The sequence below is a fragment of the Phascolarctos cinereus genome, unplaced genomic scaffold, assembly GCF_003287225.1.
Source record: "Phascolarctos cinereus isolate Bilbo 61053 unplaced genomic scaffold, phaCin_HiC Scaffold_726;HRSCAF=1367, whole genome shotgun sequence".
Lineage (NCBI taxonomy): Eukaryota > Metazoa > Chordata > Mammalia > Diprotodontia > Phascolarctidae > Phascolarctos > Phascolarctos cinereus.
In genome coordinates this window covers 418,667,120-418,681,338 of record NW_027556098.1, presented here as the reverse complement: position 1 = coordinate 418,681,338, position 14,219 = coordinate 418,667,120, and the positions used below count along the sequence as shown (strand labels likewise).

At 37.6% G+C, this 14,219-nt stretch overlaps 1 protein-coding gene across 1 annotated transcript in view; it reads right to left on the bottom strand.

Moving 5' to 3' along the window:
- Window positions 1-3,223: 3,223 nt before the first annotated feature.
- The window catches only part of LOC110219952 (uncharacterized), a 33,814-nt gene continuing 22,818 nt past the window's right edge, over window positions 3,224-14,219 (bottom strand). The window contains 1 exon segment of the mRNA XM_078145966.1: window positions 3,224-6,622. Within this exon segment, the coding sequence (XP_078002092.1) occupies window positions 5,475-6,622 (1,148 nt within the window). The 3' untranslated portion in view covers window positions 3,224-5,474.

Below are 14,219 nucleotides of genomic sequence, written 5' to 3'. Positions count from 1 at the left end.
TGGTATGTGGTCTTATCATTATTGTGGTTTTTCACATAGTTATTAATAGCTTCTAGAATTTTCTGGGGCCTCTTGCTATTTAGGATTTTATTATCAAGTCCACATTTAGTTCTGTGTCCTTTGTGTACCCTGAATTGTGATTTGTAAAGCATTAGGATTTCTGCTTTTTAGAAGCATTTATTTGCAGTTTCTCTGTGTTCTAATACATGGTACCAGGGTTACATGATGTGGAGAGTGTGTAAATTCTTTCATAGTCCCTTTCAGAAGGTGTCATAATTTTTTTCACTCCAAATTTTAATAGTTTGTAAGTTTTACATTTTTCGTTTTGTTTATCTTTCCCTTAAATGCTGAATCAGTACACTGGCATTTATTGAGCATCTGCTATGTGTCAGGCACTGTGCTAAGTGTTGGGGGTACAAACAAGCATAAAAAACAATCCATGCTCTCAAGAAGCTCACAGCCTAATAAAGAGAAAACATACAAACAACTATGTGCAAACAAGATATTTACAAGATAAATTTGGGGTAATTTCAGAGGAAAAGCACTAAGATTAAGGCAACCTGGGAAATGCAAAGTTGCAGAAAATGGGACTTTAGCTAAGGCTTGATGGAAGTCAGAGAAGTCAGGAGGCAGAGATGAGAAAAGAGGGTATGGGGGAGAGCCAGTGAAAACACTTGGAGCTGGGAGATATGAGTGCTGCGAGTGAAAAACAGTACTGAGACAGGTGTCATTGGATTCAAAGAGTATGTAGAGAGGAATAAAGTATAAGACGATTGAAAAGTTAGGAAAGAGTCAGGTAATGAAGGGCTTTAACAGCCAGAGACAAACATTGACATCTCGTACTATTATTGTAGTACTACTTTACAAGATTGTTGTGAGGATCAGTTAACATATTATAAGTTAGCAATTGTGAAGATCAGTTAACATATCAGTTAGTATACTTGCAAATAATATAGTGGTACATAAATTCTAGCTATTACTATATATGTCATTTTGTAGTTCAGTTAATTTTTGCTTTATGAATTTAAATACTATACCATTTACTGCATGTAAATTTAACGTTACTATTGATTTATTATCAGTGATTTTAAACACAGTGTAATTTTCTTGTTGATTTCTATTGATATTGTAGAATTTTATATTTTGTCTCTTAGAACAATAGATATTCATTTTTTGGATTCACCTGATTCATGTTCGATTTTGTATCAGCCTCTAATTTTAATTCTATGTGTGTCTTTGCTTCTCAGACATGTTTCAAATAAGCAACAGATAATGGAGTGTTGTTCTCCATTCTGCCATTGTCTTTTACTTTGGTGGGTTATTTAATACATTCACATTCAAAATTATGAGACTTAGGTTTGTGTTTCCCTCCATTTTTGTCTCTAATATTGTTTTAAAATTATTTCCCCCTCCCACTTTTAAACCATTTCTTTGTCCCTATATTTTTCTTAAACTATTTTAATGCAATGCTAGCACCACAGACTCTTGCCTGCCTCTCTCATCTTGTTTGTTTGTTTTTTTTGTTTTTTGTTTTTTTTTTTGGAGGGAGGGTTGTTGTTTTGGTTTTTAGAATGCTTGCTCTAGTTTGGGGGTTTTACTTAAATTTTCATTTCCTTTTATTTAGTTAGTTATCTATATCTTCCCCACTTTTCTTCTCTGTTAAGTGATTATTATAAAACCCCCTCTTTTCTGACCCTCTCCTACTTCTTTCATTTATTATCGTTGTTTTCTTCTGGGCCTTTTTCTAATAATTTTTCTTATCTTTGTTTCATCCCCTTCATTGATCCTATTTCCCTCCTGTGAAATATTAACTCCTGTTATAGTCTGATTTATACTCCATGTCTTTGGCAGTTAGGTGGCCCAGGGGATAGAGAGCCAGGCCTATAGTCAAGAAAACCTGAGCTCAGATCTAGCCTCAGATACTTATTAGCTGTGTGGTCCCGGGCAAGTCAATTAACCCTGTTTGCCTCAGTTTCCTCATTTGTAAAATGAACTGGAGAAAGAAATAGCAAATCACTGCAGTATCTTTGCCAAGAAAACCCCAAATGGGGTCGCAGAGAGTCAGACATGATGGGAATGAGTCAACAACAACAAAACCATAACCTTAGTTATTCTTTTCTCAATCTCCATTTTCCTCATTGAGTTAAAGCTTCTGTGGGCTTTCATTTTCCTTCTCCTGAGACAGGACATTTTCTATGATGGCCCAACACTCTCAAGGAAGGTGGTTTCCCGCTGTACTATCTACCCCCACATTCAACCTATTGTAAAGTCTCAATCTTCCAGGGCAGATATCTACCACACCCTTTATGAGAATACTCTTTAATGGGAGTCTCTTTCCATATTGTGCTGAGGCCTCTCCTCTTCCATTCCACCCATTTTAATTCCTCTCTTCTGCCTCCTCTCCCATCATTCTTCATGCATTCTTCTTGCTACAAGTCTGAAGGAGTTATCATCTTCTCAGAAGAGTCAGCTGCATTTGGCAGGTTCAGCCCTGATCCAACTGAGTCCTGTCAGCTCAGGGGATCACCATCAATCACCTCCCCCCACAAAAATAACACCCCCCTGCACCAGCTGCCCTGCTGAAACAATAGGCCAAAGCTAGGCAACATCTTTGGAGACTGTGAGTTTTCCTACCCTCCTACAACTCATTATTACATTGTGGTGCTTTCTCCCCATTTTCTCCTTATCCCTGTAATAATTAATCAATAGCCACTTGAGAGAAAACTATCTCTAGTGCCCCCTTATGTTGTGTCATCTCCATTCCCATCAACCCAATCTCACCCATGTTCTTTTTTTTTAATCTTTTTTGGGTTTTTTTTTTGGGGGGGTTGGGCAATGGGGGTTAAGTGACTTGCCCAGGGTCACACAGCTAGGAAGTGCTATGTATCTGAGGCTGCATTTGAACTCAAGTCCTCCTGAATCCAGGGCTGGTGCTCTATCCACTGCACTACCTAGCTGTCCCCCCAATCCCACCCATGTTCTAAGCCAACTCAATACTTCCCTTCCACTATGGCCTTTGGAATTTCTATTTTATAATGAATAAACTCCTTTTCATCCCTTTTTTTCCCGTTTATTAGCCCTTCCTAATATGACACTATCACCATGGTTATACTCTCCCATACTGGCTGTACTTTCTCTCATTTCTATTTTTTAAATTCTACTTACATCTTTATCTCTTGGCTACTTTTTTATTTTTCTCTAGATGAACACTTTACTTTTAATGTTATGTTTTACAAATAATAAGCATTTATTTCCTCTTCCTCCCATTGGAAAATAAAACAAAACCTCTGTAACAAATGTATAGTCAAGCAAAACAAATCCCCCCATTAGTCAAGTCCAAAATAATGTCTTGAGTCTCTACTTCTCTACCAGGAGATGGGCAGCATATTTCACCACTGGTCATTTGGAATTGTAGTTGGTCACTGGATTCTTAGAATTCTGAAGTCTTTCAAAGTTGTTTTCTCTTTATAATGTTGCCATTGTATAAACTGTTCTTTTGATTCTACTCACTTTTCTCTGCATCAGTTCATGTAAGTTTTTTAAGGGTTTTTTTTTCTGGAGCAATATCTTTCATCATGTCTATGACAAAATAACATTCCAATAATTTATATACCACAATTCATATATTACCAATTGATAGACAGCTTCTTAGTTTCAGTTCTTTGCTTTTCTGTTTTTCTTTTTAACACTTCCTTCAGGATCCACCTCCCAAAATTCAGTTTATTTTTTTCTATTATCCCTTCCCCCATCATCCTATTAAATCTCCTCTCCCTATCTCTGCTTTTTTTCCATTGAGTTTGATATTTTCTACATTAAGGTCATTTTATGTGAGGGTATATGTATGTGATCAATCTTTTTGCCCTACTGAGATAGTGAGATTCATCTGATACCCTCCCCACCCCACCTTATACATCATTGTAATCTTGTAGATATTGTAGATATTGTTCTCATAATTCTGTTTATTTTGCTCTGTATAAGTTCATACAAAATTCATTAGAACAGACCAGTCAAGCAAGATGGAGAAGGATGTGGAAATAGGAAACTCAAGATTACAAATTACTAAGAGATTCCCCCCCTTTTTTAACAGTCATTGCTGAGAATGCTGGAAAGCAATTTAGTCTCATATCTTACACCTTAAACCACCTAAACTGACCTGACTACAAAAGGTACATCATAAAAACTTCAAAAAGAAAAAGCTTATGTACTATTCACTCTGATTGAGGAAGAATTCTTGACCCAACAAGGGATAGAGATTTTTTTAAAATAATAATAATTTTAACTACATAATATTTAAAAGATCTGCATAAATATAACCAGTGAAGACATGAGGAAGAAAAACTATAGAGTGGGGAAAATATTTGTAACCAATTATCACCAGTAAAATATTGACAACTAAGAGAACTGACACCAAGATATAACAACAAGAGGGGCACCAAGGTGGCGCAGTGGATAGAGCACTGGCCCTGAAATCAGGAGGAACTGAGTTCAAATTCGGCCTCAGACCAAACAGTTGACACTTACTAGCCTGTGTGACCTGGGCAAGTCACTGAACCCCAATTGCCTAAAAAAAAAATAAGCTATAACACCAACAGCCATTGCCCAATAGATGAGTTATCAAAGGAAAGAAACAGTTTGCAAAAGAATTTCAAACCACAAATAATAACATGCAAAAATTCTCCAAATTGTAAGAGAAATGAATATCAAAATGGCTCTGAGATTTTACCTCAAACTTTTCAAATGGCCAAAAACGAACCCCTCAAAAGGAAAACATCAATAATGCAGTTGTTGTTCCATTGTGTCTGACCCTCCATAACCCTATTTTAGGGTTTTCTTGGAAAAGATACTGGAGTGTTTTGCCATTTCCTTCTCCAGTGCATTTTACAGATGAGGAGCTGAGGCAAACAGGGTTAAGTGACTTGCCCAAGATCACACAGCTAGAAAATGTCTGAAGCCAGATTTGAACTCATGAAGATGAGTCTTCCTGATTCTGAGCCCAGTGTTCTATCCATTGCACCACCTAGCTGCCTCTCAGTATTGGAAAGGCTAAGTGAAAATGGATACACAAATACAATTTTTATGGAGAAGTGAAATGGTCCAACCATTTTGAAGATTAATTTGGAATTTCCCCCAAAAAAGTGAGCAAACTTGTCTGTACCCTTTGGCTTAGTGACTCTACTATTAGGCTTATTCCTGACAGAATAATTGAGAGAGGGGGGAAGTCTGATATATACCAACTTACTCAAAGCAGCAATTTTTTTGGTAGCAAAGAATTTCAAACAAAGAAGGGGGCTAGTCAATTGGGGAAAGGATAAAGAAACCATATATGAATGTCATGGAATATTTTTAGATAGTAAGAATTAATGAACCAAGGAATTCAGAGAAAAGATCATTACATTTTTTTATGACTATATCTTCAAGGTAAATTTTCTGATATCTTATCAGGTCTATGTTACATAGCAAAAGGCATGTACACATTAATTAGATTCATGAGATTTCAAAGCAGAATGACTTTTCTGATGTACAGCAAGGTTGGAGCTCTGGCTAAAGGCCTTTCCACATTCATCACATTTATAGGGCTTCTCTCCAGTATGAATTCTCTGATGGACAGCAAGGTTAGATCTCGTTCTGAAAGCTTTTCCACATTGATGGCATTCATAAGGTCTCTCTCCAGTATGAATTCTCTGATGACAAATAAGGGATGAATGACCTCTGAAAGCCTTACCACATTCATGGCACTCATGAGGTTTCTCTCCAGTATGAATCTTCTGGTGCTTAACGAGAGCTGAGCTCTGGCTAAAGGTCTTCCCACATTCATTACATTTATAGGGCTTCTCTCCAGTATGATCATTCTGATGTCTAAGAAGGTCATTACTACGGCTGAACGTCTTCCCACACTCATTACATTTATAAGGCATTTCGTCACTATGCATTCTCTGATGTACAGCAAGGTAAGAGCTTGTTCTGAAAGCTTTTCCACATTGATGACATTCATAAGGTTTCTCTCCAGTATGAATTCTCTGATGGCAGATAAGAGATGAATGTTCACTGAAAGCCTTACCACATTCATGACACCCATGAGGTTTCTCTCCCGTGTGAATTCTCTGGTGTACAGCAAGGTGAGACCTCTGGCTGAAGGCCTTACCACATTCATCACATTGATAGGGCTTCTCTCCAGTATGATTATTCTGATGTCTAAGAAGAGCTCTACTGTGGCTGAAGGTCTTCCCACATTCATTACATTTATAAGGCATTTCTTCACTGTGAATTCTCTGATGCACAATAAGAGTGGATCTTGTTCTGAAAGCCTTTCCACAATGATTACACTTGTGAGGCTTCTCTCCAGTATGAATTCTGTTATGTACAATGAGGTGTGACCTCTGACTAAAGGCTTTACTGCATTCATTGCAGTTATAGGGCTTCTCTCCAGTATGAATTCTCTGATGTACAATAAGATGGGACTTCTGGTTGAAGGCCTTGCCACAATCATGACATTGATAGGGCTTCTCACCAGTATGAATGTTCTGATTGTAAATAAGGTTTGTGTTTTGGCCAAAGGGTCCCCCACACTCATTATTTTTATAAGGTGTTTCTCTAGTAGGAATTTTCTGTTGTCTTGTATGGTCTGGGTTCAAACTGAAGGCTGTCTCTGATTCATTACACGAAGAGCTTTCATTCCGGTATGCTTCCCATGGTGATGAATAAGCTCTAACTGGTTATTAAAGTGTTCTTCAAATTCATTAGACTTAGAATATCCTGTCACTGAGGTGATTTTCCTGCACTGAATTAACTCTGAATATTGTCTAAAGCCATTTTCAGTTGTATCACATTCATTGTGACTCTTTTGTTTAAGAACTCTCTGTCGTACAAAAACAGTTGACTCTTGACTCTGGACTCTTTGATCAAAATTATTACATTTATCATCTCTCCTTGCACTAGGAGTTTGCCTAAAGGTAATCTTTAATTGTCCAGAATGACTTTCCCAGTTGTCTGGCTTCTTCTCTACCTTGGTACCACATCTCCCAATTTCTTTCAAACTGAAATCATAGGAAACTCTCAGCTTTGGAGTAGACTCCTTGGTTTCTGGTCCAGTCTCCTCATCTGAAGGGGGAAAAAAAGATAAAAACAAACATAAATACATACAAACACATACCTATATGCGTCTCCAGGTCCATTTTAATGGTATAATTGACTTCCAAGCATTCCTGATGAAAAGACCAGAGATAAGTACAACCTCCAAGATACAAACACTGGAATAAAGAGAAACAAAAACATGAAGACAAGTGAGCAACTGGAAGATTTTATAAAGATGAAGTTTTTGTATTCTAATGAGAAGGGAAAGAGAGGACACAAGTATCCCTTGAGAACTATGGGTTAATGAGAAATCAGATTGGGAGCCAAAAAAGGCAGAGAGCCCCAGAATGACTTTTGCTATATTTTGATGATCTTAAAAGAAGAAATGAAAGGGGTGGGGGAAGATATGCTAGGAAAGAAATGGGGAGAGTTATATCACATAATCAGGGGGTACAAATATAAGTCTATACAATGAGGAAGAGGCTATTGGATGGGGTGTCATTTGAATTTCACTTTGAACTGAAGAGTGAAGTGAGCAGAACTACATAGATTTCCTGAGGACAACTTCTACTACAGCAATAACATTGTAAAAATAATTTTGAAAGACTCTAGTCAATACCAGGATCGACCATGACTCCAAAGGACAGATGATTTAGAATGCTGCCCACCTCCTAACAGAGAGATGGTGGACTAGACATTCAAGTGAGACACACATTGTGAGACAAACATAAGCACATGACTATTGAGGAAATTTGTTTTGGTTGACTATGTGTATTTGTTACAGAGATTTTCTTTTTCTTTTTCCAGTGGAGGGAGGGGGAAGTTCAGAGGGAGAGAGGGCAAATGCTTGTAAATTGGCAAAAAAAAATAAACAAAATAAATATCTAGGTCCAAGATAATTCTATTACGTGGCGTTAAAAAGAATTACAGTTATGATTGAAGGCTTTGAGAGATCATGGGGAAGAGAGAGAAAAATAGTGTGAGATCAATTTTTATTTCTGTTTTAAGTGTTTCATTATTATATTCAGAGTGTCTGTGTGAGTCTTGGTAGCTAATTCTGAAATATTTTATATATTCTGTAGTTACTTTGAATGGAATTTCTGTTCTCTACAAAGCTTTTTCAGCAACTAATGAGATACACAGTTTAGTTATTTTTTACAGTTTTTCTTATATTGAACCACCTCTACATTGTTATGAATCTAATCTGGTCATAGTATATCATCTTTTTAATATGTTATTGTAGATCCTTTGTTAATATCTTATATAATATTTTTGCATTAATATTCATTGGAGAGATTGTTCTGTAGTTTTCTTTCTCTACTTTTTCTCTCCCTGGTTTAGGTTTCAAGACCAGATTTTATCATAAAATGATTTTGGTTAAGATCCCTTCTTTTCCAATTTTTGGCTTTTACATAATATTGGATTAATTGGTCTTTGCACATTTGATAGAATTTGTGATGCTGAGTCCTCCCCCCATCCCCTTAGGAGCTCATTTACAGATTAAGCCATTTTTCTATATTTGGATTTTGTTGACATATAATTTGGCAACGTAGTTTCTGGTACTTTCCTTTATTACAGCTTACATTTCTATGAATTTTCCTATTTCTCTTTTGGATTCAAATATTTAGTTTCTAAGTAATTTTTATTCTTTTCTTAAAAGGTCTTTCATTGAATGTGCTTTTTATTATACTGTTGTTAGTAAATCATATGTTTATTATTTCTGTTTTCTAGAGGTTTTTGTATCCAAATACATGGCCATTGAAATACCTAGCTGCCCTCCTTTTGTCATCTTTGGCATGACATTTCAACAAAAATTGGCCATGTATTTAGTGTATTTAGTAAATAAATTTACTTAGATTATATATGTGTGTATATAAAAAGTCAATATAAAACAGTTTGTTGATATAAGATATATCAGTAAAATTCATTTTAGAAGTTATCAACATTAAATGCATACTTCCCTCTATGCTATTCTGTTGCACTTTTTACTCTCAATTTTTTGCTAAGCTTGGAACATCATGCTTTCCCCAGGGTAAGCTGATCACCTGAAATCTCATCACCAGGCTGACTGATTCAGCTTTTGATGACTTAGTCAATGCCTTCCCAGATCCTACAGTCACCTCTTTCCTCTTTTTGGAGGGTGGGAGAGCCAGCAATAAGTTCCTCCCAAAGTCTTCCTTTACAGAGGGTTCAGAACTTTCCAGGTAACATTTTCCATCAGTGGTTCTCCTTAGTTCAGACTCACAACATCATTCTCCCACCAGCAGAGTCCCTCTTACCTCTCCCTTCTCAGTTTCCTTTTCTGTATTTTCTTCCATCAGATTGTAAACTCCTTAAGGGTAGAAAATTTCTTTTTCTTATTTGTATCCCCAATGCTTAGCACAGGGCCTGACACATAGTGAGCACTTAATAAATATTTATTGAATTGAATTTCCTCCTTTTCACTCTCCCTCCCCTATCTTTTTAAGTAAGAGCATTACAAAAGGGGAAGAGCATGCCAATTAACATCAATGATGGCCTCATCTTAACTGGCCTTGATGACTTCAACAAGAACTCTCCAACCAACACGTCAAAAGCATAGCCAAGATTATTTTGAGACTTTGACTTCCTTACCTAACAGTCCTATGTGATTTCACATACTCACCTGGGCAGAAGTCTCCTGGAGCTTGCCTCTCCTGTATCCATGGAACTTCCCTTTGGTCCAACTGGGAGATCCAATTGGCTTTGGGAGCTGGTAGCCCTACTCATGGCAAATAAGGAAGGGCTGAGGATAGAGAGAACCTTAGAATACATTTCTCTTCAGGGAAAGGGGCTATGCTAGGAAGGGCCAGTGAGTGATGCCCAGGAGATGGTCTATAGGGTGTTGCCAGGAGTTATTGGATGGGAGTCTGGAAAGGGCATATAGATAACTGGAAAAGAGTAAATTGGCTCTTTGTCTCCAGCAGAAGAGCAACTGACCACCTGTCATCATGTTATAGAGGGCATTCATTCTTATTTAGGTTTGGGTAGAATATAGGGCATGCTACCATCAGCATTGGACTTCAAAAGAAACATCAAGGAAGAACAAGGACACTGGACTTTAAGCAAAATCTGGGTGGCCATTTTTTAAAGATGCTACAGAAAAAATTCATGTGCAGGAAAATATTAGACCAGATAATCAGAAGTACACAGGTGGCATAATAGAATGCCAGATGCAGAAGTCAGGAAGACTTCAGAGCTCAGAGACTGTCTTAAATTCTTACTAGCTGTGTGACCCTAGGCAAATCACTCTTACAGACTCAGTTTCTATATCTGCAAGATGGGAATAACAATAAAAAAATAATAATATTAGCAGCTAATTTTCAGGGTTGCTATGATTATCAAATGAGATAACACGTGGAAAGTGCTGTGCAAATCTTAAAGCACTATGTAAGTGAAGCTATTGTTTATTATTATTATTATTATTATTGTTATAACTTCTGAGATCAGTTCCAAATCTGAGACTCTGTTATTTCCATTTCTTTTTCCATATGAAACTCCCTAGAACAGGCAAGGGAGAGCCTGAAGAGTAACAGATAAAGTTCCCAGCTTCTTATTAGACAAAGCAAAGACCTTCAATGAAGACAGGGAACAGGCAGAGTCTTCCTCTGGGACAGAAAGTAACTGGGATCTCTGCTCTCTAATAATTGATAAATTATTGATACTGTGTGCAACAGGCAGTGTGGAAGGACAGGGGAATGGGTGGGTGGAGATGAGAGGTGCTCCCTGCAATGAGAGATTCCAAATCCTAGGGGCAGGTGGAGGGCTGAGGGCACACTGTCCTTACCCAGGGAAAGCAGGTTCTGGGAGATCTCCAGCATCACATCTCGGTACAGCACCTTCTGGGAGAAGTCCAGGAGGCACCATTCCTCCCGGGTGAACTCCACAGCCACGTCCTGAAATGTCACTGAATCCTGAAACACCAAAGGGCACAGGACTTAGAGCTGGAAGAAACTTTAAGATCTTGTCTAATTTCAATTTAAAGAGGATAAAACTAAGGCCCAGCAAAGTCAACTGCCCTGTCCAAAGGTCACACTGCTAGCGTCAGGGCCAGGATTTTAAACCACGATCTTCAAGAGGCAAGTTGAATGTTGAGAAAAGCAGTTTGTGCTGGCTGGAGAGTGGTTGAGACAAGTGTCCTTATAAAGTGTTTTTTTCTATGGAGTCAGGATGAAAGTGCATATTTCATGTGTGCTCTTTGAGGCTCCATAGGATCTATGGAGAAGACAGAGAGGTGATGTGAGACTTCTTCCTCATCAGACCCATCATCAGTGACAGCGAGTCCTTTTAACTCTGCACTGTCTTCTGCTGTCAAGCCCCCACCCCCTTGTCCTATCACCATTCATCTCCTGCCAAAGCTCAGTCCTGGATTACTCCCATCTGTCTCCTCCATTCCTTCTCACCAGCTGCTGGACTCAAAATAGGCAGAGGAAGTCTCACGTTCACACTGACTGGGCATATTACCAACACATTTGATGTAACATCAACTGAGCCCTTGCTGTATGTAGCAAGGCAGTCTTTTTAGTCTACCTTAATCAATTCCCTATTATACTCCCCACAAAAGCTATTCCAAGCCTTCTCAAGCTCCCCAAACCTTTCCCTCCTCTCCTCTCAACTGAAGACTAGGCCTTTACTCAGAAAATTTAGACCAATCAACATGAACTCCCTTCTACTATTCTCTTCCTCTTGAAACCTCCCCCCCACCCCTTATCCTGTCTTCTGCTTGCTTTCTTTCCCCCAGTCTCTGACAAAGAAGATGTCCTTCTCTTGACAAGGCCAAACCCCCTGCTTACACACCTGAGCTCATCTCCTCCTATCTTCTTGAGAAGATTCTATCCTGGATCATTTGTCCATCTATTCTTCGGTTTTCAGATTTTCTATTTTAGTATTTAGTGGGGAGGGTGGTTTGTTGATTTTCTAGGTTCCTTTTTAGTTGCCTGCCTAATTCATTGATTTTTTATTATTTACTAAAGCATTTAGAGATGTAAATTTTGCAATAATTTTGCAATAGGCGTTTCCCATAAGTTTTGATCAATTGTTGCATTGTTTTCATTTCATTTAATGAAGTTTTCCATTGTTTCTGTTCTTAGCTTTTTGACCTACCATATTTTTTTCTAGGCAATTGGAGTTAAGTGACTTGTCCAGGGTCACACAGGTGGTAAGTGATACACTGCTTCAAGTATTATTTATTCTCCAATTATTTTTTTATTTTTTCTTCAAAGGCTCTTTACTGAATGTAATTTTTATAGCAATGAGGTCAGAAAAAGATATATTTAAATTTTAGCCTTATCTGTATTTGTTTGTGACATTTCTGTGTTCTAATATAAGTTCAGTATTCACATATAATTGAACAACATGTAAAATCCTTTCTGCTTCCATTCAGTAATTACTAGAGATTTATATTTTCTAATTTTTCTAAATTTTTACTCAGGTCCTTAACTTTTTCCTTGTTTGTCTTTTTGTTAGGTTTGTTGAACTCTGAAACGGATACATTGAGTCTTCCAATTATTAAAACTTTGCTATATGGTTTTCCTTGAAGTTTAATTAACTTTTTCTTTAAGTATTTAGAGGCAATACTGTGCTATTATATGTACATATATATAATTTATATATACATATTTAAGTGTATATATAAACCATATATAGTATTACATACATATAATTGGTATTGTTTATTCTCTAGGGTGCCTTTTAGCATAATGTAGTTTCCCTTTTTACTGTATGACTTTTTCCTGTAACATTGTCTGAAATCATTATTGATAGCCCTAAGAAATATTGGTGCAAAAATCTAAAATGAAACACTAGTAAATAGGCCACAACAACATATTAAAAAGGCTATGTCCTATGTATGTCTAGTTTTACACTGGGAATTCAAGGTTAGCTCAATATGAGGAAAACTCTAAACAACACATCACACTAACAAAAATAATTTTAAAGCATTATATTGACATATGTAAAAACGACATGAATAGTATCTATCTTCAAATATTTGAAAGGCTTGGCAGAAGCACAGAACCACAGGTGATGGGGGAAGGGGTAGTGGAAAGAGGCAAATTAAGACTTGAAGGAAAACCTTCCTAATAGCTGCCCAAAGAAGGAGATGGGTTCCCCCCCCCCCCGCATTGGATATCTCTATGGACTGATGGGGTGTGTGGTAGAGGGTATTTTCCTTCAGCATGGGTAGGAAGGTGACTGCTGAAGTCCCTGCAGCCTCTGAGATGCTGTGTTATTGAAACTTGATCCAACTTAATTGGGGCTGAATAAATGTTTGCTAACCCAATGAGATCAAAGACAGAGGAAAAGGACTCATGTGCCAAAATATTCCAAAATCAGTAACAAAGTATGAGCCAATCAAGTGGGGACTGGCTGAATAAAATCTGGTCTATCAATGAAATAGAAATGGTGAATGGGAGGGATGCAGAAAGACCCAGGAAGACTTGTGTGAACTGAGGCAGGGTGAAGTGAACACAACGAGGAGAACATTTGTATACTGTCTACAACACTGTCAAGAAAAAGAGCTAGGAAAGACTCCAGCACTCCAGTCAAAGCATTTCAAGACAAGACTAAAGTGTGACATAGTTTGCTGGATTGCACTTAGTTTCTACAAAGGAGAGCTTTCAATAAAAATGGGAGGGCAAGAAGTTATAGGGAGGAATGCTAGAAATGGGGGGAAAGCCCCCATTTATGTGTAATAGAGATCAGCGGTTTTATATTCAAGAGAATCTAGGTGGTACAGTGGATAGAGGTCTGGGCTTGGAGTCAAGAAGTTCTTGGTTCAAATTCAGCCTAAAATACTTAGCTGTGTAACCCTGGGCAAGTCACTTAACTTCTGTTTGCCTCAGTTTCCTCAATTGTAAAATGAGGATAATAACTCTTACCTCCCAAGGTTGTTATGAGGATCAAATGAGATAACAGTTACAAAGCACCTGGTACATCCTAAGTACTTTATAAATGTCAGCTAGCATTATTGTCATTATGTCACATGCAAACCCAGTGTCACATGAAAGTTATACAAGAGACAACGAAAGAAGCTCAGAAGGAGGCTCTGTTGGTAGTACTAAAGTGAGGATGTATGTTTAAATGAAACAATGTATACATAATGGACCTTGTTTAGTACACCATCCTCTTTG